The 27,800-nt window shown below is 35.4% G+C and overlaps 3 protein-coding genes and 1 long non-coding RNA gene across 5 annotated transcripts; 1 reads left to right on the plus strand and 3 right to left on the minus strand.

Annotated features, from left to right (window-relative positions):
- Positions 1-139: 139 nt before the first annotated feature.
- LOC133516267 (mitochondrial transcription rescue factor 1) lies at positions 140-2,229 on the minus strand. Its single transcript, XM_061849107.1, has 4 exons — positions 1,918-2,229; positions 1,602-1,744; positions 479-551; positions 140-388 (listed from the first exon to the last, which is right to left on the minus strand). The coding sequence occupies exons 1-4, from the start codon at positions 2,146-2,148 to the stop codon at positions 191-193; spliced, it is 645 nt and encodes a 214-aa protein (XP_061705091.1). The 5' UTR covers positions 2,149-2,229; the 3' UTR covers positions 140-190.
- LOC133516266 (chymotrypsin-1-like) lies at positions 2,158-13,297 on the plus strand. 2 transcript variants are annotated; one of them, XM_061849106.1, is made up of 5 exons: positions 2,158-2,283; positions 11,963-12,113; positions 12,191-12,434; positions 12,519-12,665; positions 12,870-13,297. In XM_061849106.1, exons 1-5 carry the CDS (start codon positions 2,268-2,270, stop codon positions 13,014-13,016), a joined length of 705 nt encoding a protein of 234 aa, XP_061705090.1. In that variant the 5' UTR covers positions 2,158-2,267; the 3' UTR covers positions 13,017-13,297. The 2 variants fall into 2 exon arrangements, with proteins under 2 accessions (XP_061705090.1, XP_061705089.1); XM_061849105.1 differs by lacking the exon at positions 2,158-2,283 and adding an exon at positions 11,281-11,883.
- On the minus strand, positions 10,323-11,020 carry LOC133516269 (uncharacterized). Its single transcript, XR_009799194.1, has 2 exons — positions 10,810-11,020; positions 10,323-10,501 (listed from the first exon to the last, which is right to left on the minus strand). It is a non-coding gene; the product is annotated as an uncharacterized LOC133516269 (long non-coding RNA).
- Positions 13,265-27,099, minus strand: LOC133516268 (uncharacterized). Its single transcript, XM_061849108.1, has 12 exons — positions 26,739-27,099; positions 26,243-26,587; positions 25,742-26,158; positions 25,151-25,562; positions 23,249-25,027; positions 23,081-23,157; positions 22,824-22,994; positions 22,018-22,150; positions 21,022-21,218; positions 14,575-14,694; positions 14,028-14,189; positions 13,265-13,351 (listed from the first exon to the last, which is right to left on the minus strand). The coding sequence occupies exons 1-12, from the start codon at positions 26,826-26,828 to the stop codon at positions 13,304-13,306; spliced, it is 3,951 nt and encodes a 1,316-aa protein (XP_061705092.1). The 5' UTR covers positions 26,829-27,099; the 3' UTR covers positions 13,265-13,303.
- Between the last annotated feature and the right edge of the window lie 701 nt (positions 27,100-27,800).

Below are 27,800 nucleotides of genomic sequence, written 5' to 3' on the forward strand. Positions count from 1 at the left end.
GGACAATGTCCTCTTAAATGTGGTTGATGCATCTGGGACTTATACCGCTACAACTACTACTCTAGTAGCTAGTGGATACCCAGGCAAACTGTCTTCTGGTATCTTTGCCAGTAATCATAGCTCAATAAAGATAAACTGATCATTGGCAACATAATTTATTTACAGAAACTACTAACTTATTTTATATAATCTATTCTTCATTTGCAGTGCCTTTGTAAGGATCAGTTTCATAATTTTCAATGAGCAATGTTTTAAATCTCCGTGCAGTCACCACAATGGTTTCTTCTTTTGCAGCTAAATTCATCACTTCAATACGGGAAATGTACAAATGACTGGGATTCTTAGGGCTTACAGCCTTTATGATATCAATTTCATCTCCTATTTTTACCTAAAAAAGTAGGAAATAAGTAGTCTTAATACTTTAATTGTATTTTCTACAAGATATAATAATAAATAATTTAATTTCTTAAATACTCACAGAAAGACTTTTCTTTACAATCTTTTTTCCATTGACTCTAATTTTACTCTCATAGAATAATTGCTCTATTTTACTGAAAAAAAAAACATATTATAATGATTAATTTTTTTTCCTATGATTCTTGGTAATTATTATTATTATATAATTATAGGCGAGCAGCTATTTAGCTGATGAGCCTATGTCACACAGTGTCCTGTATTATACAGTTCAAAGTTTGTAAAGTCATATCACATCACTAAGTAACATCAGTCTAACTTATTGTTTAAAAGCCACTTGTCCAATCTGTTTTTAAAAACATTGACCGAGGGAGGAGTTACAACACTATCCGGTAAATGGTTCCAAGCCGCCACGACACAGTTGGACAAAGAATTGTTGATTATATCATGAATGTCGGGGAGGTTGTAACAGTGGACAACAATCTTAAAACACTCGATAAGGTCTCCTCTCGCTCTCCTGGCTTTTGAGTGTGGGCAGCTTCAGTACCTTTAGCCTTTCTTCATAAGGTAGGTGTTTGAGCTTAAATGGAATCTTGGTGGCTCTTCGCTGCGCACTCTCTAAAAGGTCAATGTCTTTGACAAAATAGAGATTCCATACTTGGAATTATCAGGGCTAATATGAAATGTACCTTAACAAGATAAAAGTTTAATTATGTAATACATTAGTACCTCCATGTTACATGTGCAAAATGTAATCTATGCGCCAAAGAAAATGGCGTACCACCGCAAATGTTTAAAGTGATGTTTCAATATAATCAAAATAAGCTGAAAACAAAACAGTTTTTGCAGTGGATTGTTATTATAATGCTTTTATTATGTTTCTAGATATTATTACAATACATTTTCATAACGAATAAAGGCATTTTCAATTTTTATTATTTTTTAAAATTTTCATTACATGTGTGGCATCTCACCAGTAGTCGGAGACACACTAAACGCAATGAAGTGCCGGCACTTCAATGAGGTGTGGAATCATTTTGTTGGAGATGCCAACTCTATACTATACCTCAATGGATGTAACACCTTGTATGGGAATTTAAATGTATTGTTTTACATATCAAGGTCACTTTCTAAATGAACAACTTTGTCAGGAGGCATATTTATAACTATTATAGCTACATACTCACTTTCTAGCAACCCCTAATGCTGTTTTTAGTATCAAGTCTGACCGTAATGATGTGGTGTTGAATTTCACTATTTTTGAATCTCTTGTCAAAGATGGGTCATCATCAAATGTATCTCCTTCATCATCTGACTCCTCGGCGCTTTGCTATAATGAATAACATTACTGTAATGTTGAGTTACTATTATCTTATGTTGTATTTATATTATCAAATCAATTTAATTTTAGACAACCCGCCAAAAGGCTCATACCTCACCGACTAACAAACATGCACAATAATAAACTAAAAAAACATATTAAGTTGACAACAATATACACACCTTTTTTGATTTATGTCGAATCGTATTATAAGGCGAATAATATTGGCATTGTTTCGGTACTAACGAAGTTATACCTATATATTTTGAACAGATAGTCGTACTCATGAATTTCTTTAAAACTTCCTGTCTTATATTATTCGTTAATACAGGTTTTGCAACACAGCGCCATAGAGCATTCATGTTAATTTTGTTCAAAAACATTGTTAACTTAATGTTACGACACAAGTTCATTCCCAGCAGGTTTAAATTTAGTTTACTTTGCACTCGAATACGAAGACTTTCAACATATCCTTGACTTTTATAAAGGTTATTTTGATAATTTGACATTGACGGATTAGTCACTGATTCAAATGTCAAAAGAGAAAGGTGCGTTCAGGGCTATAACCGCGAAAATCGAAGTTCGAAATTTGCGGGCATCTTTCCCTGTCAATCTAATTACGCCTCCTTTGGAGTGAAAGAGAAAGATCCCCGCAATTTGCGAATTTCGGTTTTCGGGGTAGGCCCTCTGTACAGCCAAATATTTACTTAACCTGAGTCAAAATGTTAATTGTCAAGATATTTTTTTAATCTTGGATAATAGGGTTGTTTCTAATTTTTTGAAACGCGTGTATTACGTTCTATATTAACTAAAAGTTGCCCTAAAATTCGACTTTTATCCTAAAAACGGCTTTAAATATGTTAAATTAACGAAATATATTTTGACGGATGTTTTCGCGCCCAAAACGCTCTTTGAAAATTGTGTGACGTCAAGATACAATGTCTTACTTCAAATGAGGAGAGGTACTAGCAGTTTTTCAGCATTGTCTATTCCTTCAACTCCAACGGCAGCAAAACATATTTAATGTAAATACATATTTAGGCATTGATAAACTTCCTTTATAAATACACATAAATATTTAATTGGAGTGCAATTCTGGAGGTTAAAAATAGAACTTTAACAACAGAAGACATACATTTAAGAATCAAACTAAGGACATAAAGTACATACATCCTACATTGCAACTTAATTTGATGCTTTTATGAAACTTGTTCTAATTTAGCAGTTTATTATTTTTATTGTTAGATTGTTCAGTATCAATCCTTGCTACTTGATATCATTTTAAGTTTAACATTCATATATTGAAATAAATACTAACCATAAACTACCAAACAAACAATTAACAAGGAGAACAAATCCAATATTTTTTGTACCATTATTATATAGAAATTACTAATTTACCACCTCATTAATTTATCAGTAATAATATCATTGTAATATGATAACAAACGAAAGCCTCAATAACGGTCGTGCGGTAATGCCACCGGCGTTTAATATACTTACACTTGATTTTTGTATGCAAAAGACATAAAGAAAGACCCACAGGTATATTTTATCGCGAAAACAATGTTAATATATTGTTATTTTGGCATAATTATAAGAATGGTCACTTATCACTATTTATAAAACACAACTAAAGATTACGAACAACTTTTTCGAGTTTCTCGTACAGTAATACCCCGCTTTACGCGAGGGATGCGTTCCAGGGAAAATCGCGTAAAACGTACTATAAATATGTCAAAATCGTAAATGATCACTATACGAAGCACGTTAACAAAAAGTATTACAAATTCAAATCGTTAAAATGTACATGTTTATTTCACCTATACAAATTATATTTACTTTTTTATTAATAAAGTTAATAAACTAATGTAAAATATCATATTTTGTGTACGCCACTATATTATATTTCAATAAATTAAATAATATTTTGGTCTCTTACACGATAACTGTTTCTCAGCAAGCTTCGTAAATGCCCAGTGAGACTTGGTAGGCATTTCAATCGCTTATCAAGTAACTATTTGACTGTCCAGTCTAATTGATTCAGATTAAACATGAGACCAGCAATATGAGTCTTGAGGTCAGGTTATACTGGTTTACGCGTTAGTACTAACTAATAATAGCTAACAAATATGGAGGCCTACCGCGAACCACGAAGTTTTGCTTCGCTGTCGCACTTACGTATGAATTTACAAGTGCGACAGAGAGAAAAAACTTTCTTCGCTAGGTTCTCTGGGGGCCTACCGCGAAAATCGAAGTTCGTCAATTGCGGGCATTTTTCTCTGTCACTCTAATGACGTCTTAGGGCCAGTTGCACCATGCCCATTTGATGTACTGATCATGTGTAAATATGGCGCTAGCGAATGCTAACTGCATATTTGGGTTGCACCACGCTATGTGTCCGTTAAAAAGTTACGCTGCCCTTAACCGGTGGCAGAGCACTGGTTAACAGCAAAGTCGTTCGATAAATATGGCGGCGCTTTTTGGAAATCGTCCGTATTTCACGAATTTATGTTTGATTATTAAATAATTTGAGTAAAAAGTAATGTAAATTATTAAAAATATATTTATAACAATAAAAAGGTGGAAATATCTAAACGCAAAAACGTGTGATAGTTGACATAATGGTTTTAAATGTCATTTTAGTTGCGAGACTACTTGTGTTTCATAAAATACATTAATTTGTTCCGGATATTCAAAGAAAAGGTGTGTTTTAAATTGAAATCGAGTGCAGAATGAGTTTAAGTTGAGGATAAGACCAGATTGATGCTATCACAGGTTAACAAATACGTCCCATAAAGTGGAACTCGACGGCATGTAATGAACACTATTTATCGACAGACTGGTCATTAAAATCAATTTAAAACGCTCTCTGTTTATTGGAATCAAGATAAGAATGTTATATCCCTTGGAAATATTAGTGGACTAACTATGATATTCGAAAACAGCGAGATGACAACTATAAACATATACAAAGTCGGCCTCTGAAAATCGTAACCCAGAAGAGAAGTGAACTATATTTATAACTATAAAATCACATAAAACAAGATGCTACATATGAAATCAAGTATTTTAGTGCGAAGAAAATGTATTGGACAATTCCAGACCAGTCGGCATAATAGGTTATATATAAGTGGGCAAAATGTGTACCTAATGTAAAACTGATTATAATACTTCAATTCATACATACTTGCTTGTGTTTTATTTGCTTTTACAACATATCTTATTCATTAACCCTAGAAACAACAACTTTGCAAGTAATTAACTAAAACAGTTTTATTTGTGGTGATATTTATATTTAAATTAATATTTATTAGAATACAAAGTTACAATTAGAATTAACAATTAACAGCTCCAAAAATCTACATTTATTTTGAGTGTGGGCTACCTGGGTATCTCTTATCTTCAATTATTACATTATACCTATTATAGGGTCCCGCACCCGTTAGCGACATGGCATGGCAGGGCGTCCTTCAGCATATTGCCGAGGCATCCCTACACATTGAGCTCTGCTTGTGAATGTCAAGGTATCCCTCTGGAATTTTCAGGTTTACCAGTGTCTTAGAAATGCCAGATGTTCTTAGCATTTGTTTGTGTGAGGGATGCCTCGGCACCTTGATACTACGCCAAAGGATCTCTTACTGTGTCTAGACAATAGTGGCCTCCGAGCCTAATAAAGTAATTCTTCTGGAAATATCGAATATACATGAGAACAACTGAGTAGTTTAATAGGTATAACCTGCAGTGGCAGCATGGTTCTATTTTTATCCACTTGTCACTATGCCTGTCACTTTTGCACATACATACTTGTTAGAACATGACAGGCATAGTGACAAATGATAAAGAGCTGACCATCTTAATTGTTTCCTTTCATACTGGATAACATTTATAAATATAACAGCCAATACCTGGGTTAGATAAAATATAATATGGCCTCCCTTCTGTCACCTGAATTTTACTTGTATTCAACCAGTCATACAGTGAAGTTGTATATAAATAAATTACAATGTAACAATTGTATGTAACCCTAGCCATGTATTGGAAATAACATAACAGTTAATTAGTAAAAATATAATCCATAGGTCTTAATTTGCAAAAGAGCATTACAACATACTTTAGAGAATGTGTAAACCCATTATTTTTAAACCTGACTACACATTTATTATACACACGACTGATTACTGACAATACCCTACCTACATATTAACCCACCAATCCCTATTCATCATCATTTAAAACCTAACATACCTAAATAGCTCTAAAATCAGTCATAATAAAAGGCCCTCAGATTGATTTTATTTGTTTTCCCCATACCAGTTTTTCAACAGCCCATCCATGTTTCATAAATGATTTATATCATGATCACCCCAATAAAGAAAAAAATAAATAATAGTTGGAATAAACAAGTGAAGTCACCAGTATGACAGAAAATATAATAAGTAGGCACTTAAATATAATTGTGAAATAACTTTATATGTCAATTTTATATTTAATTATATGTCAATGAGTTGTTGATTTCTCTCCGGATAACCTTTTACCTCCATTAGTCACTACCTAAAAAGGATTTAGTGTAAGATAGAAAATAAAGTAAGATAAGGTAACTAAAAATGTATTTTATTATCAAAAATTAAATTCAGATATCATTTATAATACTTTATTTTTCGCAACAAGTTTTTCCAGTTAATCTAGTGTATGGTTCTTTGATTTCTTGAATCGATTCACTTGTGTGTAACTTTCATCTTGTATTCCATATCAAATGGTGTATATCAAACCTGAAAAGAAAGTAACATGAAATTATTGTGCATAAAAATATATTGTGATCCGTTTCAACCATTGGCAAAAAGAAAATGCTTAGATCAAGCAGGTTTGAATTAAAGTACAAAAGTAACTTGAATATCTGCTACTAACAGAACTAACAGTTATGTATTATTGTGTCAACAATATATGTAATTGGAAATGTTGCCCCAACTGTCGGTATTTGTAGGTAGCGTAGGTAATTCCTTGTGCTTAGGGCTCTGATAGTAGTTAGGGATACGTATTAAACGAATAAGATAACTTACCGGGCAATGCAGCTCCTTGTTTAATTCGGTATTGCAGCTTGGAAAGCACTTGGACACTGAACAATCGTAGTCAGCAGTTTCACTTTAATTTAATGTGCCATTAATATAATCATTAATATATTCAAGATTGGCATGGCATACATTGTATAATATTTAGATTTAAAACCTGAAAAGAAACTAGTTCGCGCCTACAAGTTTTCTCGTTGTTGAAAAATTTGACAACTTTGACATTTATGACTGGGTTGCTATATGAAAAAATAATTCTACCATAAATTTTTTGGTAGGAACGCGTTCATAGTATGGCCACACGATTAGCGCCGACATTCTGTTATTTTATAGTTGGTGCAACGCATTTTATTTAGCAATCGTTAAGACCCCCACGTAAGCGTTAAAATTTAGCGAACTGTGCTTACGTTAGCAGGTGGTTTGGTGCAACTGGCCCTTAGAGAGAGTAAAAGAGATTTCGCGGTAGACCTCCTGATGACAGATTTTTCGCGCCATTTTGACAAGAAACTTAACAATGCTAGGATCAAAATGGCATAATATGTATGAAAGCTTGCAGACGCTTAAGCTTGTTTCCTTTCATGTTTCATTAGGGTTCCGTGGTCAACTAGGAACCCTTATAGTTTCGCCATGTCCGTCTGTCTGTCTGTCCGAGGCTTTGCTCCGTGGTCGTTAGTGCTAGAAAGCTGAAATTTGGCATGGTTATATAAATCAATAAAGCCGACAAAGTCGTACAATAAAATCAATTTTTTTTTAGGGTACCTCCCCTACACGTAAATTGGGGGTGAATTTTTTTTTGCTTCAACCCTACAGTGTGGGGTATCGTTGAAAAGGTCTTTCAAAACTAATAGGGGCATTCAACATACAACATATTGATAAAGTGAATATATTCGGAGATAATCGCTCCGAAAGAAAAAAAAAGCGGCCAAGTGCGAGTCGGACTTGGTTCCTAATATCATTTTTTTCTAAACTCAATAGTTTGCGCGAGAGACACTTCCAAAGTGAAAAATGTGTCCCCCCCCCCTGTAACTTCTAAAATAACAGAATGAAAAATCTAAAAAAATATATGATATACCTACATTACCATGCAAACTTCCACCGAAAATTGGTTTGAACGAGATCTAGTAAGTAGTTTTTTTTAATACGTCATAAATGGTACGGAACCCTTCATGGGCGAGTCTGACTCGCACTTGGCCGCTTTTTTAACTTAGCATCACTTTTATGAACGTGTGCCATGGGGCTTATCCTTATATCAGATGACGTAGTAAGGGCCAGTTGCACCATGCCCATTTGATGTACTGATCATGTGTAAAAATGGCGCTAGCGAATGCTAACTGCATATTTGCGTTGCACCACGCTATGTGTCCGTTAAAAAGTTACGCTGCCCTTAACCGGTGGTAGACCACTGGTTAACAGCAAAGTCGTTCGATAAATATGGCGGCGCTTTTTGGAAATTGTCCGTATTTCACGAATTTATGTTTGATTATTAAAGAATTTGAGTAAAAAAGTAATGTAAATTATTAAAAATATATTTATAACAATAAAAAGGTGGAAATATCTAAACGCAAAAACGTGTGATAGTTGACATAATGGTATTAAATGTCATTTTAGTTGCGAGACGACTCGTGTTTCATAAAATGCATTAATTTGTTCTGGATATTCAAAGAAAAGGTGTGTCTTAAATTGAAATCGAGTGCAGAATGAGTTTAAGTTGAGGATAAAACCAGATTGATGCTATCACAGGTTAAAAAATACGTCCCATAAAGTGAAATTCGACAGCATGTAATGAACACTATTTATCTACAGAAGTACAGACTGGTCATTAAAATCAATTTAAAACTCTCTCTGTTTATTGGAATCAAGATAAGAATGTTATATCCCTTGGAAATATTAGTGGACTAACTAAGATATTCGAAAACAGCGAGATGACAACTATAAACATATACAAAGTCGGCCTCTGAAAATCGTAACCCACAACAGAAGTGAACTATATTTATAACTATAAACGCACATAAAACAAGATGCTACATATGAAATCAAGTATTTTAGTGTGAAGAAAATGTATTGGACAATTCCAGACCAGTCTGCATAATAGGTTAAAGTGGGCAAAATGTGTACCTAATGTAAAACTGATTATAATACTTCAATTCATACATACTTGCTTGTGTTTTATTTGCTTTTACAACATATCTTATTCATTAACCCTAGAAACAACAACTTTGTAAGTAATGAACTAAAAACAGTTTTATTTATGGTGATATTTATATTTAAATTAATATTTATTAGAATACAAAGTTACAATTAGATTTACCAATTAACAGCTCCAAAAATCTACAGTTATTTTGAGTGTGGGCTACCTGGGTATCTCTTATCTTCAATTATTACATTATACCTATTATAGGGTCCCACACCCGTTAGCGACATGGCATGGCAGGGTGTCCTTCAGCATATTGCCGAGGCATCCCTACACATTGAGCTCTGCTTGTGAATGTCAAGGTATCCCTCTGGAATTTTCAGGTTTACCAAAGTGTCTTAGACATGCCAGATGTTCTTAGCATTTATTTGTGTGAGGGATGCCTCAGCATGCCCTGACATACTTACCTTGATACTATGCCAAAGGATCTCTTACTGTGTCTAGACAATAGTGGCCTCCGAGCCTAATAAAGTAATTCTTCTGGAAATATCGAATATACATGAGAACAACTGAGTAGTTTAATAGGTATAAGTATAACCTGCGGTGGCAGCATGGTTCCATTTTTATCACTTGTCACTATGCCTGTCACTTTTGAGCTTACATACTTGTTAGAACGTGACAGGCATGGTGGCAAATGATAAAGAGCTGACCATCTTAATTGTTTCCTTTCATACTGGATAACATTTATAAATATAACAGCCAATACCTGGGTTAGATAAAATATAATATGGCCTCCCTTCTGTCACCTGAATTTTACTTGTGTTCAACCAGTCATACAGTGGAGTCTCATATAAATAAATGACAATGTAACAATTATATGTAACCCTAGCCATGTATTGGAAATAACATAACAGTAAATTAGTAAAAATATAATCCATAGGTCTTAATTTGCAAAAGAGCATTACAACATACTTTAGAGAATGTGTAAACCCATTATTTTTAAACCTGACTACACATTTATTATACACAACTGACTACTGACAATACCCTACCTACATATTAACCTACCAGTCCCTATAAATCATCATTTAAAACCTAACATACCTAATAGCTCTAAATTCAGTCATAATACCAGTTTTTCAACAGCCCATGAATGTTTCATAAATGATTTATATCATGATCATTCCAATAAAGAAAAAAATAAATAATAGTTGGAATAAACAAATGAAGTCACCAGTATGACAGAAAATATAATAAGTAGGCACTTAAATCTAATTGTGAAATAATATATTATATGTCAATGAGTTGTTGATTTCTCTCCGGATAACCTTTTACCTCCATTAGTCACTACCTAAAAAGGATTTAGTGTAAGATAGAAAATAAAGTAAGATAAGGTAACTAAAAATTTATTTTATTATCAAAAATGAAATTCAGATACTATTTATAATACTTTATTTTTTGCGACAAGTTTTTCCAGTTAATCTAGTGTATGATTCTTTGATTTCTTGAATCGATTCACTTGTGTGTAACTTTCATCTTGTATTCCATATCAAATGGTGTATATCAAACCTGAAAAGAAAGTAACATGAAATTATTATGCATAAAAATATATTGTGATCCGTTTCAACCATTGGCAAAAAGAAAATGCTTAGATCAAGCAGGTTTAAATTAAAGTACAAAAGTAACTTGAATATCTGCTACTAACAGAACTAACAGTTATGTATTATTGTGTCAACAATATATGTAATTGGAAATAATGGAAATGTTACCCCAACTGTCGGTATTTGGGTCATAGTCGTAGATAGCGTAGGTAATTCCTTGTGCTTAAGGCTCTGAAAGTAGTTAGGGATACGTATTAAACTAATAAGATAACTTACCAGGCAATGCAGCTCCTCGTTTGATTCGGCTTTGCAGCTTGGAAAGCACTTGGCCACTGAACAATCGTAGTCATAGTCAGCAGTTTTACTTTAAAGTGCCATGAAGATACATTGTTTTTAATATAATCATAAGTAAATATATAGAAGATTGGCATGGCATAACTTGTGTAGTATTTAGATTTAAAACCTGAAAAGAAACTAGTTCGCGCCTACAAAAGTTTTCTCGTTGTTGAAAAATTTGACAACTTTGACATTTATGACTGGGTTGCTATATGAAAAAATAATTCTACCATAAAAATTTTGGTAGGAACGCGTTCATAGTATGGCCACACGATTAGCGACGACATTCTGTTATTTTATAGTTGGTGCAACGCATTTTATTTAGCAATCGATAAGACCCCCACGTAAGCGTTAAAATTTAGCGAACTGTGCTTACGTTAGCAGGTGGTTTGGTGCAACTGGCCCTAAATCATGCATACGGTCTGAGGGCCTACCGCGAACCACGTTCGACGTATTGCCTCAGATACGGTCCCCGCCCGTAGGTACTATTTCCTAAGAGAACCAATCGCAATAATATAATGTTCTGATTTAGACATCGTAGTAGAGTTGTAATTGCTGCTTTAAATCTGAATTTGTTTTAAATTTATTATAACTTTATAATTTAGGGGACTAAATACTTAAAGTTTTGAAACCTCCAAATAGAGTTTCACAACCTACATTATTCACGATAATCAATACAAAGAGACCGAAAGTAGCGGGTGGTAGTGGTACTGGTACACTGGTAGGTATACCTACGTCTATAAAAAAATTACCCGGTCGATTTTTAACATTATAAATAATCATTCATGATTATCAATCGATTGACAGAAAAATACTTTGATGTATCATATCATATCGTAACGTAAGATAAAACACAGTAAGATTATAGCCGAGATTGAAGTAAGGTATTGTGGGTAATTACTTAGTTCGATTTTTAAATACGTTGCAATACTTGCAATTCATTCAGTGTTATAATGAGGAACTGGCTTCTTTATAACTTGGTGATCATTGCCTTATTTATAACGGATTCGCAAGGTAATTTTTACAATAGACAAAAAAGCGTTACATTCCGTTAAAGTGTTGCTTGTAGTGTAATCAACTAGATTTACAACAGGGTCGACGCTGCGAATAATTGGAGGAGATGAAGCCCCTGCCAAGTTCGGATATTTCCACGCTTCATTACAAAACTTAACCGGACACCATGTTTGTGGAGGCGCCGTGGTATCCGACCGACACGTCGTAACAGCGGCACATTGTGTTCAAGGGTATTAGATACAATATTATGATGTAAGCTTGTCTTTCTGCGGTATACCTGCAGGATTAATTGTTTTACATGTTTCAGTGCTGAACCACAATACATTAAAGCCGTAGTGGGGACGACGAACCTGGATGAGGGATGCAATTCATACGATCTTGAATCTATACGCATCTTCAATGATTTTAATTATAGCAACAGGACTAATGACTTAGCAATTATTAAATTGGCTAAGCCCTTTAATTTAAATGAGGTTGAAATTATAGAGATAGATCAAATGAACTTAAACGAAAACGATGAAGTCACTTTAACTGGCTTTGGCGCTCAAGAGGTTGATATATTTTGATGCCATTGTTCTTCCTAATGTGTAGTTGCTCTTATACAAAAAAATATTTTAAAAAAATGGTATTTTTAGGTCAATGGTGTATCAAGTCGTTTAATGCACGTCTTAGAACTGACTGTGTTCAGTCAAGAAACATGTCAGTATGCTATGCGCTATACTCGAGCAGTCGATGAAAATATGTTTTGTACATTTACTAAAATCGGCGAAGGAACCTGCCATGTAAGTTAAAAATTATGAGACATTAAGCACCAAAATCTCACGGAATATTGTCTACAGCACCATATAATATTCCGTGACCATAGGCATTTCGCTGCTTAATATCGGGTAATTTCAGCCCGTTTTGGGTGTACTGTGCCCTTATCTCGTGGCATTGTCTTTATTTTATCTTCTGAGATACCTACTAATATGATCGTTTGTTTCCAGGGCGACTCTGGTGGACCGTTAGTAAAGGATAAAAAACTTGTCGGTCTTGTTTCATGGGGAATCCCCTGTGCCGTAGGGTTTCCCGATGTACACACACGAATTGCGCCTTTCTTTGATTGGATTCAGGAACAGATAAAACAGTTATGATTAAAAAATATATAATTGTTATGTGTGAAAGGCGGAGTATCAGTATTTGACCGTGTGGAGAATATACTACTTACTACGTCAGTGAGATTATTGAAATTCATTAAATACCGAAATAAAAAATACTGAAACTCAAGCTTTTAGCTACACCTACTTACCTAACTACATGGCATATCATAGGTACTATTCAATTCATACTATTGCTTACTTACACTTTCTAATACATGTTACATAATGAACAAGACTGTAAAGTTGTGGATTACGAATATTTATTTTCGACACAATTTATTCTAACGATTTTTAATTTTTTGAAACTGCTTCATTTTCGTGAAATTTACCTGAAAACAAAATATATAAAATTCATATGTACCTAACCCTTAGAGCATTTAGACTGGAGATGCCGTGTCCGTCATTTTCTGGTCAAAACAATTTGCCGATTTTTGCGGGGGAGGGGCACGTCAAATGTATGGCTATTTGTACGTAACGTAAAAATTCCATGTCAGATGTGCAAGGTTTTCGGCAGAGGGGTAAACTCTTAAGGGCGACTCCTGTCTAAATGCTCTAAGGCCTAAAGGAAATTTTGTGCCATATAAGTATTACAGTATTTACAACAACGCAATGAGACAACTCCTTGGAATTAGAGCAGGGACAGGAATCCATGAATGATGATCCTTATGAGTTCTTTTTTGTATGGAGTAACTGTCAATGTTAAATGTTTATACTTTTTCGTACTTAAACACATTTTTTATTTTGGAATGTAACAATTCCATATGACCTGCCCAAGCCCATCAGCTGGCGAAGCCCTTGGTAAAACCTATTACTTCAATTATTTTTTAAATTAAGTCTATCCAATAGCTATTTGGAAGAACTGTCATATGGATCATCATTCGCCGCGTCAGTTATAATGCATGGGGTTTTAACTTTTAGTTGAGTCTACTGATCATTCTGGTAAGTACCCATGTAAATGCAAAAATGCAGATAAATGATGAATAAATAAGGAATTGTATCAAATACCGTGTAGGGACGCGACTCCTGCGTGACATCAACAAGGACGGCTAAGGCAGGGCGCCCATGCGCGCATATGAAAGGAGTCCGGCAGTGCGACAGCGCCTCGATTAGTGTTGAGCACTCACGCACTGGTAGCGCAGTTCCAAACATTATCGCGTATCTGCAAGCCTGAGGTAAATGCTATTTGAGCACAATATTTTTGTTTTTTTTTTCCTTTCATTTTGAACAATTGATCATTTGATAGCTAAAGCTACCAAGCTGTTTCAGAAATAATGTTATGAAGTAAAACATCGATAAATTATTTAAATCTGCTGATTTACAACAGGATGTAAGCCTAAAGACAACGGATGGACTTTTTTTGAGCATCGCTTACTTTAATGAGACATCTACTGATTTCAATAAAAGTTCCGTTAGTTATGTATAGGTATCATATAGGTAAGCATTTTGTTGCAATTCCTAAGGTTCATTCGCCACCCTGACTCCACAACCTGAGCAAGGCATGCTAGCGATAGCGGGCTTGGTATCGAGAGACAGTACACCCAAAAAATGTTACCTCACTAAAAACCAAATCCATCATAGATTTTGGATACAAGGAAACACAACCGCTTTGTTCCTTAATTATGCTGATTTCTTCACTGATTAGGCTGTGGACTGCCTTTAACACAACATCGACCTGCGAAACAGTAAAAAATAAGCGGGTTTATAAGTAAGTAAGTGCCAGCTGTAACATTCTATAAAACAAGGCCCAACATTCAACTTAAAACGGTAAAAGATAAGCAAGTGTTAGCCGATAACATTCCATTAAACGTGGCCCAAGGCCCAACATTCAACTTAAAACGGTTATTAACCTACCATAATAGCTATTATTCTTTTGTCTATATGGAATTCATCCCTCCTCATTACATGCTCATACCATGCTAACCTACTACTTCTCATCTTCTCCGTTACCGGTGCTACTTCCAAACTTCCCCTTATATACTCATTCTTAAGGCGCTATTATTGGCGGATTTTAGGTTTTAGAGGGGGTGAAGCAGACGAAGTGGCAGACCAGGCAGGCGGGCGTCCCGCGCGCCGCGCCCGCAGCACGCCTCCGTCCTTATTCTGACGCCATCCGTATTCTGGTTTGTTAGTTCTGGGATCTTTTCCGGAAATTTATATTGATAATGATTTATACTAAATGAAATTGAAATTTATATACAATACCAGAGTATACCGCGGCAAACTGAGAACCTAGTTAAATAATACCAAATAATTTTGTGACGAAAAGATAGTACTAGCAAAGCTAAGTAATTCGTGGGAGTGAACGTGGAAAGGTAGCATTTTTTTGCAGTTATTAGGATAACTCAAAACATAAGCATATGTAGCTACAAAAAGTAGATAAAATATGCTATCTTCACAAAAAAGAACCATGACTCTAACTGTAACGACTATTTTTATATATATATCTTTAGTTGACTACGATTATAAACTTTAAATGCAAAAGTCGAGAAAATTGATTATATATTATTTAAAGTTTATAATGGCAAAAAACACCCTTCTACTTCGAGGTTATATAGTAATGAGTATGACTTTAATTAATGTCTAATATAGAAGCAGTATGTTGTCTGTCTACTCTGTCTCTAATCAAATCTTGCAAGTATATTTGACCCACTGAGATTTCCGATGAAGTTGAAAATCTGCATACATATGTAAGTAGGGTGACAATGGAATATTATGGTACCATCGAGCTGATCTGATGATTGAGACAAGAGGTAGCCATAGAGGAACTCTGTGTAAAAACAACGCAACTTAATTGCGTTTGAGGTTGTTAGAATTGTCTCGATGAGTATTATTTGCCTGTGGAAAGAAGTACAGTCAGTGATATTTTTTTATGTAAAAATTTCATTTGTACGGATAGCGTAGGCAACCTTAGCGTTTGTGCCGCTGCGCGCGCGGTGCAGGGAGCAGCGCGTTAAAGGTCATTCTATTGTATTTTTGTGTAGGCATCGAAACGGCAACTATCCGCTTTTTCTTTGAGAAATTTACCAGATAAAAAAGGATCTCCAATCAGCTGAAATAACTTAATAAGTACATAATAGTTTTTGGCAAAAGCAAAGAAAATAAATGAAGTTTCGAGGTCGCTAATGTTCAAATTATTGGAAAAAATACACCTCCTTGGGAAATGTCGCCATTTAAATGAAGTACAGGTTGATGAGAATTAATAAAATTATTATGTAAGCATAGTTTTTGATACTTTTAAGACATATCGTGAAATGGTACCCTGACTACTAAATCTTGAGGTCTTGGTCTTGAGGTGAGGTGATTCTTGTACACTTATATTCCTTAGGATGTAAATAATCCAATTATAAGACCTGTTCCATAAAGTTATTTTACAAGAACACATTAATATAGAAAACTTTCCGATTAACAAAATTATTTTATATATAACTGTTATTTATCCCTTCAAGTAGCGGCCCACAACTCACGAGTCAATGCTTAAGGGCTGTTTTCATGCTCCTATGGAACCTCTCGATTAATCCATTACTTTGAGCATGATAAGGGGTTGTACGCAGTTTATGGACTCCTAGGTACTTCATTAATTGCTTAAACAAATCACTTTCCAATTGCCTACCACAATCGCTTGTTAAACGCGTGGGGCAACCGAACCGAACCGGTAATCCAACCCTCATACACTTACTCTGGCTATCGTCTCTGCGGTAATATCTTGAACCGGATATGCTTCAGGCCAACCTGAAAGCCTGTCTATCATTACGACACAGTAACGATAACCTTCGCTGGTTGTTGCTAACGGCCCAGTAATGTCAATGTGTACATGCGCATAATGATCAGATTCCGCAAATCGTTCTAAGCCTGACATTGTATGACGTATTATTTTCGCTTTTTGACACTGTATACACGATCTAGTCCATTTAGTAACATTGGCATTCATTTTCGACCAAAAAAATCTATCAGTAACTAAACGCTTCTTAGTTCTGATACCAGGGTGACTTAGATTATGTATATAATACGATGCTTGTTTTCTAAAACTTTCAGGTAAATAAGGTCTAATATTGTTTGTTGACACCTCGCAGTAAATCTTTTTCTCACAGTCGGGCAAGCTAACTTGCTTAAACTGTGACGCTCGCACGCTTCTCTGTAAATAATCATCGCTAGCTTGTCTTACTGCTAACTCTGCGTAATCAATACCCGTGGGACAGTAGATAGCTTCTATCCTGGACAAAGTATCTGCAACTACATTCTGCATACCACTTATGTGGTATATATTGGTAGTGAACTCACTTATATATGACAGATAACGCACTCTCCTAGGACTTTCTTTGTCACTATTTACCTTACTAAAAGCAAAAGTTAGAGGTTTGTGGTCCGTATATATACTAAGATTACGACCTTCCAATAGATTTCGAAAATATCTTACGGCAGCATAAATTCCTAACAATTCTCTATCATACGCTGAATATTTCTTTTGCGCATCCGATAGTTTCCGCGAAAAATATCCTAAGGGTTGCCAAACATCCCCAACCCTCTGGTTTAAAACTCCTCCAAGGCTGACCTCTGACGCATCAGTCATCAGCACCAGCTTGGTATCAGGTAGTGGATGGGAAAGTGTGACGGCGCTTTTTAAGCTTTCCTTACACTTTTCGAATGCTTCGTTAGCCCTATCTGTCCACTGTATAACGGTCTTATCTCGTTTTTTTGCGTTATATAAGTAATGATTCAACTCGGCTTGGTGGTCTACGGCCCTGGGAATATGCAGTCGATAAAAATTTAACATACCTAAAAATCGTCGCAGTTACTCGACAGTTTCCGGTGAGAGTCAGAATGGCGGGTGTACCTAAATAAAAATAAATGAAAAGTATACCATATTTTTGTACATAATTTGTACTATTTAGTACCTCCGTTAAAAAAAAATTGTACCTCACGGTTCATAAAGCTATCATCAAAAAACAGTACACCCGTCATCCTGACAGTCGGAATGGCGGGTGTACTTTATTACGCTATGTTCCCGTGGTTATTGATAAATTCTATAAAAGCCAAATTTTTGTACCTTTTTTGTACTTTCATATTCAATTATAATATTAGCCGTTTTATTTGTGGTTTCCAAGTTTTACTCATTTTATATTTTGCTTGCTATTACAATTTAGCAGGTGTATTTGATGGCTCCTCTACACGATGGCCCAGCGTAGGCCAGTCCAAGGGACGCATTTATGCGTTAGAGGGAGCAAGTGATATTATTGCTATCTCATTCCACTGCATAGCTATGTCCCTTAGACTGGCGTACGATGGGCCATCGTGTAGAGGAGCCCTTATATAATTTTTCAAGTTATCGATCTAATTTTTAAGAAAAAACGCTAAGGTACAATTATTTTTATTACGCCAGGAATTAGTACCTTTAATGTTTAATCTGTTAAGTTCAAATAACTCAGAAAATCATCTCTCTCTTCGTAACCTCCAACGGGCATGTCGCCACCATGACCTTGTCGGCGATGCACGCTAATTTCTCCATGTCTGTGACCTCAGATGCGACCAACACTGCCTGCACCGCCGGTGGAAGATGACCGTTCCACTCCACATGATGATCAGCGTTTGGTCTAAAATCTTGCCTCGCCAAGGTCTCGCATGTTTCGGTTCGGAGGAGTTGGGACGGCTTTTGTGTGCCTAGTTCCATCTCCCCAAGCAATTTCTGTGTTTGACGTGTATCCGACTCTTCATAAATCTTAAGGAGCCTTTCCTTTAGCGTCTCGTAGCGCTCACTTTGCGGTGGTGATAATAGTAAGTCGCTCACCTGTTTAATAGCGTGTTTATTGAGCTTTGTCACAACTAAATTCTGCTTAGCTGCGTCTCCCAGACGCTGGTTTTCTACCGCCGCTTCAAACTGTAAAAACCAAAGCCTCGGCATGTCGGTCCAAAACTCCGGAATCCTTGAAGACACCGTAATGCTAGCGAGTGCGGAAGCGACCCCAAGTCCCTACTGGGGCTGCGCAATCGCTGGTACGACCGGTGGTGGAACCACATTTTCTGGTATTCCAGCTGCAGACGATGTACTCGACGCACCCTGCCCAGGGGCTGGTTCAGCTCCTGGCGCGACGACGAGCTTTTTTCCGTTTGTCATATTTCACTACACTATGACCACTTCACTATCTTATAAAATTAATAAATGTTCTTAAGGGTCACCAGTGTATGTACTATGGTGCTGGTACGTATACAAATATATGTTCCAAGGTTGCAAATATATATAAGTCCTGAGATAGTGAAACACGTGTGGTCCAGTAATTAGTAATTTAATGACTGATCTTTAACATGTATCGCGGGCGCAGCCGCGGCTAATCTAAGGTTAGATCAATGTAGGTAAAATAGGTAGATACCCAACCTTATGTGCCTGGAATTTAGTGTCATTCTTGAATTTACATACAAAAATATTGGCAAGAGCTGCAAATATATTCGAATTTGCTTAATCCGATCCTTTCTCGTCACTCCACACATCCATCTTAACATTCGCATTTCCGCTGCGTGCACTCTTCTTTCATCCGTCAATTTCGTCACCCAGCTTACATACATCATCATCGTCATCCATACATTACAACAGGTCTCATCGTCCTGTAGATTTTCCCCTTAAGTTTAAGAGGTATTCGTAGATCGCAAGTTGTTCCAGAGACCTGGGGGCCTACCGCGAAAACCGAAATTCGCAAATTGCGGGGATCTCTCTTTTACTCTCACTAAGACGTAATTAGAGTGACAGAGAAAAATGCCCGCAATTGACGAATTTCGATTTTCCCGGTAGCCGCCCTGACGCCAGTGACGCCGTTTCATCCATCCCACATTTATTCTATTTTTCACGTCACAGTCGATGTTTCAGTCACTTTGGAAGGGACTGGACACGAGAGAGACTTTCTGTACAAAACAGTTTGCTGATCTTTGCGGGGAAGACAGGCGCGGATACAAGATTTGGCTTAGGGGGGGGGCCATTTTGAGAAAATCATATATTTCTGCACAGAAAATAAGGTAAAAAAAAATGTTACTCAATTTAGTAATGTGAGAGCCAGGGTTTTAGGGGGGGGCCATTGCCCCTATGGCCCCCCCCTTGTATCCGCGCCTGGGGGAAGAGGCACGTCAAATGTATGGCTATTTGTACGTAACGTAAAAATAACCATATCAGATAAACGTCAGTATTACATTATTTCCGACAAGAACAATGTCGTCGACAAACAGCATACACCAGCGGTGGCAGCATGGTTCCATTTTTATCACTTGTCATTATGCCTGTCACCTTCGCGCTTACATAATTTTTAGAGCGGGACAGGCATGGTGACAAATAATAAAGAGCCGACCATCTTAGCCCTACTGTAGGGCTAAGATGGTCGGCTCTTCTTCATTCTTTATCATTTGTCACCATACCTGTCCCGTTCTAACAAGTATGTAAGCGCGAAAGTGACGGGCATAGTGACAAGTGATAAAAATGGAACCATGATGCCGCCGCAGGATGCTTTCCTCCTGTATGTTCGATGCCAGAGCATCCATAACCTGGAGGAACAAATACGGACTTAAAGCCGACCGAGTCTGGTGTAAACCTACCGCAAAATTGAACTCGTTGGTTCCTCCAGACTAAAGTTCTGACGTGAGTACTAGCTCTATCATACATCGCCTGAACAAGCCGCACATACTTCTCTGGCATTCCTTCTCTCTCATAGACCACTAAAGAACCGTAAGAACAAATATGGCGTCCGTAGTTCTCCGGCCCGGCATACTTAAACCCAAATTGGTTCTGTTTTACCTCCCTTTCTTCTCTCATTCGTCTCGCTACCACTTTTTCCCATATCTTCATATTGTGACATGAGCTTTATTCCCCAATAGTTGTTGCAATCCTGTCCATCACCCATCACCCTTATTCTTAAAAACGAGCACCAGTGAACTGTTGCACCATTCATCAGGGATCGCATCTTCTTCAAATGATACCAACCTACCAACCGTACAAATGACACAATTTTCAACTCGGATTATTTACCTGCCTTGGGTGCTTGCCAAGTATGGCCTCAGGTATCGCGTTGACCAGCACTTGATTATTACTAGCGATGGACCATTGAAGGCCTAGCCTCTCGAACTTGTCCCGGTAATTGTGCAAAAAAAGTATTTCGTCCCTGCTCAGTTTCAACGAAAAGCCATCAACTGAAATGCTTTTCCATTGATCTTGGGATATATAATCTGCACGTACACATGCAAAGAAAACAGTTAGGTGTCTGTAACTTACGCAACTTGTTAACTATATTGATCTACAGGAAGCTAATACAGGATGTAACAAAAAGAGTGGGGATCCGTTTAAGGGCATATTCAGTATCGTGTTCTGATTAGGAAAAAAAATGAGAAAAGTTTTTAAGAGATACAGCCCTATAAAGATTTCTGCATGACTAAATCATATACGTATAAAATCATATAGGGCTGTATCTCCTAAACCTTGCGTCGTAGCGCTAAAATAATCAAATTTTCGTTCCTCTTGAATAACCCACGCACTGAATAATCTATCACATTAGGTGAGGACATGAAACAATCATCAACATCATCATTTTTTTATTATTTCATTGCATGTTTGAGAAAAGCACTATACATACCAATACCACGACGTGAAAAGGGGTTGCCGTGCCGGCCTCATAACTATCCGTACGTCTATATGTACTCGGCCAGCAACCCCTTACTTCCCGGCCTCTGTAGTAATGTATTATTACTTTGTGATCAAGATCAAGATAGGTACTATTCCCAAAATGAAAATTTATCTCTTAAGTAATTGCAATACGAGAAGTTCTTTAGTAGCCGAGGTCAGCTCTAACTATAACTACCGTCTATTGACACGCACTAAGGATACAATACAAAACCATAGTTTCTCGATGATTGATGATGTTGATGAAGTCCTTTAAACACAACTACTTTGAAATCGTAAGTCACCCTATTAAGATCTGTAATATATTTCTAATCCTTCTGTTTATCCGTAGATGTTTTTCTTACTAACCTGATATGTTTTGCTCCAGTCTTATTCTTTCATGCACTGCATGCTGGTCGAATAAGACCAAACAACTATGTGCATCATTAGAATTGCCATTCAAAATTGTAGCAATAAACTTTCTATCAACTTGACCCAGAACCTAAAAATAATATAGATAAATAGAAATATACTAGCTGTTGCCCACGACTTCGTCCGCGTGAATTTATTTCCCGAAACACACTTTCAACCCCTTTTTAATTCTATAAGGAGCTGAATGTTCAAAAGCACTAAAACAATTTTTCGTACTTTCTAACAGTTTATCTTCCTACTAATTTCCAAGTTCCTACTCAAATCGTTCCCGTTACAAACGTTCAACCCCCTTTTAACGCTATTAGGGGTAGGGGATGAATTTACAAAAAACGCTAAAATTATTTTTCTAGTATTTTATGATAATGTCTTATTACGAAAGGAAGTTTCAAGTTCGTAACTTAAAATAAGACTTAACGCCATACAAATGTCAACCCCCCCCCCCCCTTTAACCCCTTTAGGGGTTGAATATTTCAAAATCACTTCTTATCTCTTGTACAGCAGTCAGCTATACTATTAGATTAGCACCTTTGCATACAAATTTCTATGCAGGGGTGGTAGTGGTGGTACCTTTTCTCTGCAGCTGACTGTACACTTTATAAATCCAACTTAGTATGCAAATTTCAACTTTCTAGCTTTTGTAGTTTCAGCTCTGCGTTAATGGATCAGTCAGTCAGTCAGGAGACACGCATTTATACATATGTATAGATTAACCAAAGAAAATAATAGAATAGTAATACCAATACCTTAGCGTTTTGTAAAGATTCTGCATTAAATGTAAGGCAAGCATTGTCTTTATGCAATTTGAAATCTACTCTTTGGATATCTCTTGTAGCAGTTTCTTTTAAGTTTTGAATCTTTGGTTCAAAGATTTCTGAATGTATCTGAACATTTCTAGCAAAATTATTATAAACTGTCTGAAACAACAATATAACGAAATGTAATATAAATTGGAATACATTGTATAACATAAAATAAAAAATAAACGATCCAAAAAACTTACTGTTTCGAAATAATCCGCATTGAATTCATAGTTATTAACATTTTTCGTGCTGCAAAGCTGTAATATTGGGGACATTCCTAAAACATGTTAAACATGACAAACTATGTGATTGGAAGTCATCTATTCTGTATATGAACTCGTAAGTAAAGTTAATAATATACCGGTCACCTTTCGGAATGTATCGTCGTCTGTTCTTCAAATTAAAGTTATTAGGCTCATAGCTTACATCATAAAGCTCACGAGTGATATTATTATTCGAAATAATATTTAAACATTCATCAATAGCATTATCATCATTTACGGTGATATTGCGTCTTAATTCTCTTTCGGATTCTGACATCTCCCCTGTTTGAATTTCAGTATTGCCTCCGATAACATCATTGGTAGAATGGAACATAAAAGTATTTTCTATTATTTCTTCATGGTTTTGTGTATCATCACAGGTGCCTATAACAGCCTCACACATTCTGATTGGCTCAATTGTTTCAATAATAAGTGTTCCAGTGTTAACCAACTGGGAATTAGAAATAAATACAACGTTGTGGTCAAATCTTTCATCAGTAGCGGCAGTATCTTTCTGTGTATTTAAAATATTGGGAGATTTTTCACTATATAAATGTACATTTGGAGTCCGAATGCTATTTGCAGCATGAAAATTCGATGTCCCAATGGTACACGTTTGAGATAGAAGTTTTTTAAAGCTTGTACTCCCAGTTGTGTTTACGTGTGGAATAGTAAAAGTACTCCCAATGCTAAATTTATCATTATTATTGACTGTTGTAACATGTGATGCGTTTACTGCTGATTTATGTGCTTGACATATTTGTGAATCAGTTTTAGTGAAGTGTATAGAATATGATGCTGTCGTCGTACGTTCTTCAGCTCCGAGTCCTAGATTGGTTATTTTTTTATTATGTATCATCTCTTTTATTACTTTTTGTTTCTTGATCACTTTGTTGTCAGTAATTGGCGATGCCAAATTATCTCGTGATGTTTTGCAAATAAATTGATTCTTTGTAATTTTTTCAAGTATGTCACATTGCGGTCGTTGTATTTGTGTATCTTTCAGGTAGCCATGGCTTTCATATGTCGGCCCCGGTATATCTGAGTGTGTTTCAGCAAAGGGAAAATATTTTGTCTGGGGCTGAACTATATTTGCGCGGTTTAAATTAGCTTCAACATTCTCGTGATTCATTATATTCGTAATAGGGCGAAGAAGGTCTTTTGACCTCTTAATATCCTTAAATATTGTATTCTCATTTTTTGTTGCCATATTTCTTTGCGCTAAAGGCACATATTCGTGGATTATTATTTCATTATTTTTTTTTCGCACAGAGATACTTTTGTTATTTTTGATTTTATTGCTATAATGTACTGTTTCAAGGGAAAATATTTTACATCGTCTTCTTTTCTTAACTTTGAGCAAGTTATTAACCCTTTTTGCTAAGCGATTACACCTAATTTGTACTTCGTCGGTTTCTTTCTCAAATTTGGATAAAACTGTGTCTCTACGGTTATATACTTTTCCTGGGATCATATTTGTTGGGTGCAAATGGGCTTCATTGATTTGTTTTGGTAGATGGTTTACATTTGCATTTTTTTTCTTTGTCAAGGGCTTCCTTGTTGGTTCCAGAAAGCGCTCACCTGATTCGTTGTTGATATGGTTATTTAATTTATTTGGGATGTTTTTTGTTCCATTTGGCCGTTTGTCATTCTGACAGTATTTTTGTTGGTAGATTGAATTTACTATATTTTTATTTGCCGTGGGTTTGCTCCTTGACAAAAAGCAAGGGGTAACAGCTTCATTATTAATGTAGTGTTTATTGGTAAGTGTGCGTAAATCATTTGTTTCGCATATTTTTTTTTGGTCCTTAGCATCTTTGAACTTTAATTTGCCTTTGGTGAGTGGATAACGCTCTTTCTTAATTTTCCGTTTCATTATTTTACCTGTAAGTGAAAATCATAATATTTTAACTACTACTAAAGCTAACACATGACTAGAAATTTAAAAATTAGTCAGGTACCTACTAACTTAACTAACAGCATTAACTTTACAGTAATGTTAATTACCTTTTACACCATTATTTAAATTAGATCCATCCATTTTCTTTCGCTGAGAGCCTAATATTTTTTGCATAATTTTCTTGATTTTATTCCTTGTATCCTTTTCATGTGCCTTTGTATTTTCCAGTGTATTAATTGGTTCTTCATTAGTTGCTGTCACTTCTACTAAATTATTATTATCTAGTGCATTAATTGGTTCCTTATTAGTTGCTGCCATTTCCACTAAAGTAATATCACCCATGTAAAATTTTACAAGTTTATCTAACAGTTTATTTATGTGAACCACAGTTTTGAATTCTATGATTGAATGTTTATAATTGGATATAACGTCATAATCGTCTTTTGGACATTTGATAAATATAAAATAGTCTGGAAGTTTATTTTTGGTAATAGGTTTTTCATCTTCATTGTTGTAACTCTGGGAATTCAATCATGGTTTCGTTAACAGACTATTAACTTTGTACATTACTTTGATTGACTGACTAGAAAGACTCAATCCATCTTAAGAAGCTAATAAATCTTCCAAGGTTATTATTAGTATAAATACAAAAAAAATATGTCAAAGAAAGCATGAGTACCTATCAATCCTATGATTACCTTAATTTTAATGTTTCTTTGTATATGTGCATCTTTTGTTAACTTTTCATTAATTATCCTATGCAAATTTGAGTTATCAATGAACCTTCCATTTACATATATCCATTGATAACCTTTTGCTTCTTCAATATTAATTTGCATAAACCCAGTAACTCTGTACTCATTCTTCTCTACTTGAAATTCTTGCAGATTCTTTATACAGATATTTAAAACAGATGCAAAAGTCTTAACAATATCTCTGTTCTTGGGAATTTGTACAACAACTTCATTCAAAGAGTTGTCTCTTAAGCTAATAGAAGTATTACAATGCATTAGAGCTATCTGTTCTAAAAAAGTTTTAATATTTTGAAGTTCTTGCAATGCTTTCACAGCTTTTTTCTGAATGGTAAGATTGTAAAGAAATCCCTTTATTTCTACCTGTAATTAATAAAGGTTAAGTAATTAGTAAACTAAAATGAGTTTTTAATAAGTAATCATCATTTTACGTGAATACACACTTACTGTAGTTCCTACTGAAGGTCTTTCAGTCACAATAGAGCATGCGTTTTCTTTACCATTACAAAAATGTTTAATCCAAGTTTCTGTATTATTCAAATATTTTGAAGTTATTTTAACACTTTGTGAGATTTCTATCAGATTTGCCAGTGATTGCCCATATCGACCATACATTTGAACAGATTCAGATGCATTAGACTTGTCATATTTACTTGTAGTATATCTTTCTCCAATTATCTTAAAATCATCTTTTGCCACTCCATGTCCATTATCAACCACTTGTATGTAATTTTCTTTAATATCAACTCTTACAGCAATTGACGATGAGTTAGCATCAAGTGCATTATATACCTAGATAACAGTTATGACAAATATGCAATTAAACCCACTTAAATAAATATTATGTGTATCTTAGATCAATTATTGAATGTACTGTTCATTTTATTACAGGTTTTTCTTACAATGAATACATGAATCTTTGTTATGAATAAAATATACATACCAATTCTTCCACAGCCGTTTTAAAACTTCTTATCTGAGTCGAAGCGTGAAACTTGGATTGAAGATCTAAAGGTAGTTTTTTTATAGCCATTTGAACGTATAATAAATAATAATATACTCGTCAACTATAATGTTTGTGGTGATAACACAAATAAATTAATTATACTTCAATTGTTTTTATTTCTATCTATTTGATGGCTCTATAACTAGAAAGTATATACATCCGTATCTTACATTAAGGCAACAATAAACAACATCAACTTAAGTTCAATAGAGGAATTTTATACCGGTAACGTATATTTACGAAACAAACTGAAAAAATCAGCGTACGGTTCGGAACTCGCGGACGCGAAAGCACTCGAAACGAACGCGCGAGAACGCCGATGACAAATATTGTATGTCTATGGATGACAACGAACAACGATTTGAATTGATTTGACACCAACTGGACCAATTGCCGCTGTCACTCGTTGCTGTTTTGGCCAAAGAGCATATAATCACTACGTTTTCTTGAAAGTTCCAAATGGGCCAATACGGATGTGGATACACTTCCCCATATCGGCCCGAAGTCAAGCGCCAATTACATCCACACTTCCCGATTTTGGGCCCGAAATCAGTCCCGATTTCGGGCCCGAAATCAGTCCCGATTTCGGGCCTAATAATCGTTTTCGTTTCACGGAATATCAGCACATCGTTATCAATATTTGAAATGTAAAAAATACTTTGTCTCTAATTGCCAAAAAATGTTTGATATTATTGCATGTAAACAATTTTTTTACATTTCAAATATTGTAAACCAAGGCCTGTCGACTTCCTTAGAAAGATATGACGCTTCATAATTGCGCATGTGTGGTCTGACGCTCTGGAAATAGATACCAGTTATTAATATAAAAATATTTTGCTACAGCAACATTGCTCCTATCTGACTTTGTCTATTCAACTTTGGGAACAAATAAAATCATTTTTATCAAATATTTTGATTTATGTCACACTACCATATGTAAATTATTATTATTTTATATAAATTATTACCTATTTCAGTTTGTCTTTGTCTATGTTCATA

This window comes from Cydia pomonella, chromosome 3 (genome assembly GCF_033807575.1).
Source record: "Cydia pomonella isolate Wapato2018A chromosome 3, ilCydPomo1, whole genome shotgun sequence".
Classification (NCBI taxonomy): Eukaryota; Metazoa; Arthropoda; class Insecta; order Lepidoptera; family Tortricidae; genus Cydia; species Cydia pomonella.

Excerpts from the sequence above, each read along its gene's own strand:
- LOC133516266 (XM_061849105.1), top strand. The coding sequence starts at position 11,823 with ATGAGGAACTGGCTTCTTTATAACTTGGTGATCATTGCCTTATTTATA. Across the intron at positions 11,884-11,962 it reads ATTTATAACGGATTCGCAAG|GGTCGACGCTGCGAATAATT; the intron begins GTAATTTTTACA and ends GATTTACAACAG. Across the intron at positions 12,114-12,190 it reads GCGGCACATTGTGTTCAAGG|TGCTGAACCACAATACATTA; the intron begins GTATTAGATACA and ends TACATGTTTCAG.
- LOC133516268 (XM_061849108.1), bottom strand. The coding sequence starts at position 26,828 with ATGGCTATAAAAAAACTACCTTTAGATCTTCAATCCAAGTTTCACGCT. Across the intron at positions 26,588-26,738 it reads AAACGGCTGTGGAAGAATTG|GTATATAATGCACTTGATGC; the intron begins GTATGTATATTT and ends ACTGTTATCTAG. Across the intron at positions 14,190-14,574 it reads TGGATTTGGTTTTTAGTGAG|GCTTGCAGATACGCGATAAT; the intron begins GTAACATTTTTT and ends CATTTACCTCAG.
- LOC133516267 (XM_061849107.1), bottom strand. The coding sequence starts at position 2,148 with ATGAACTTGTGTCGTAACATTAAGTTAACAATGTTTTTGAACAAAATT. Across the intron at positions 1,745-1,917 it reads TTCGACATAAATCAAAAAAG|CAAAGCGCCGAGGAGTCAGA; the intron begins GTGTGTATATTG and ends TATTCATTATAG. Across the intron at positions 389-478 it reads TTGTAAAGAAAAGTCTTTCT|GTAAAAATAGGAGATGAAAT; the intron begins GTGAGTATTTAA and ends CTACTTTTTTAG.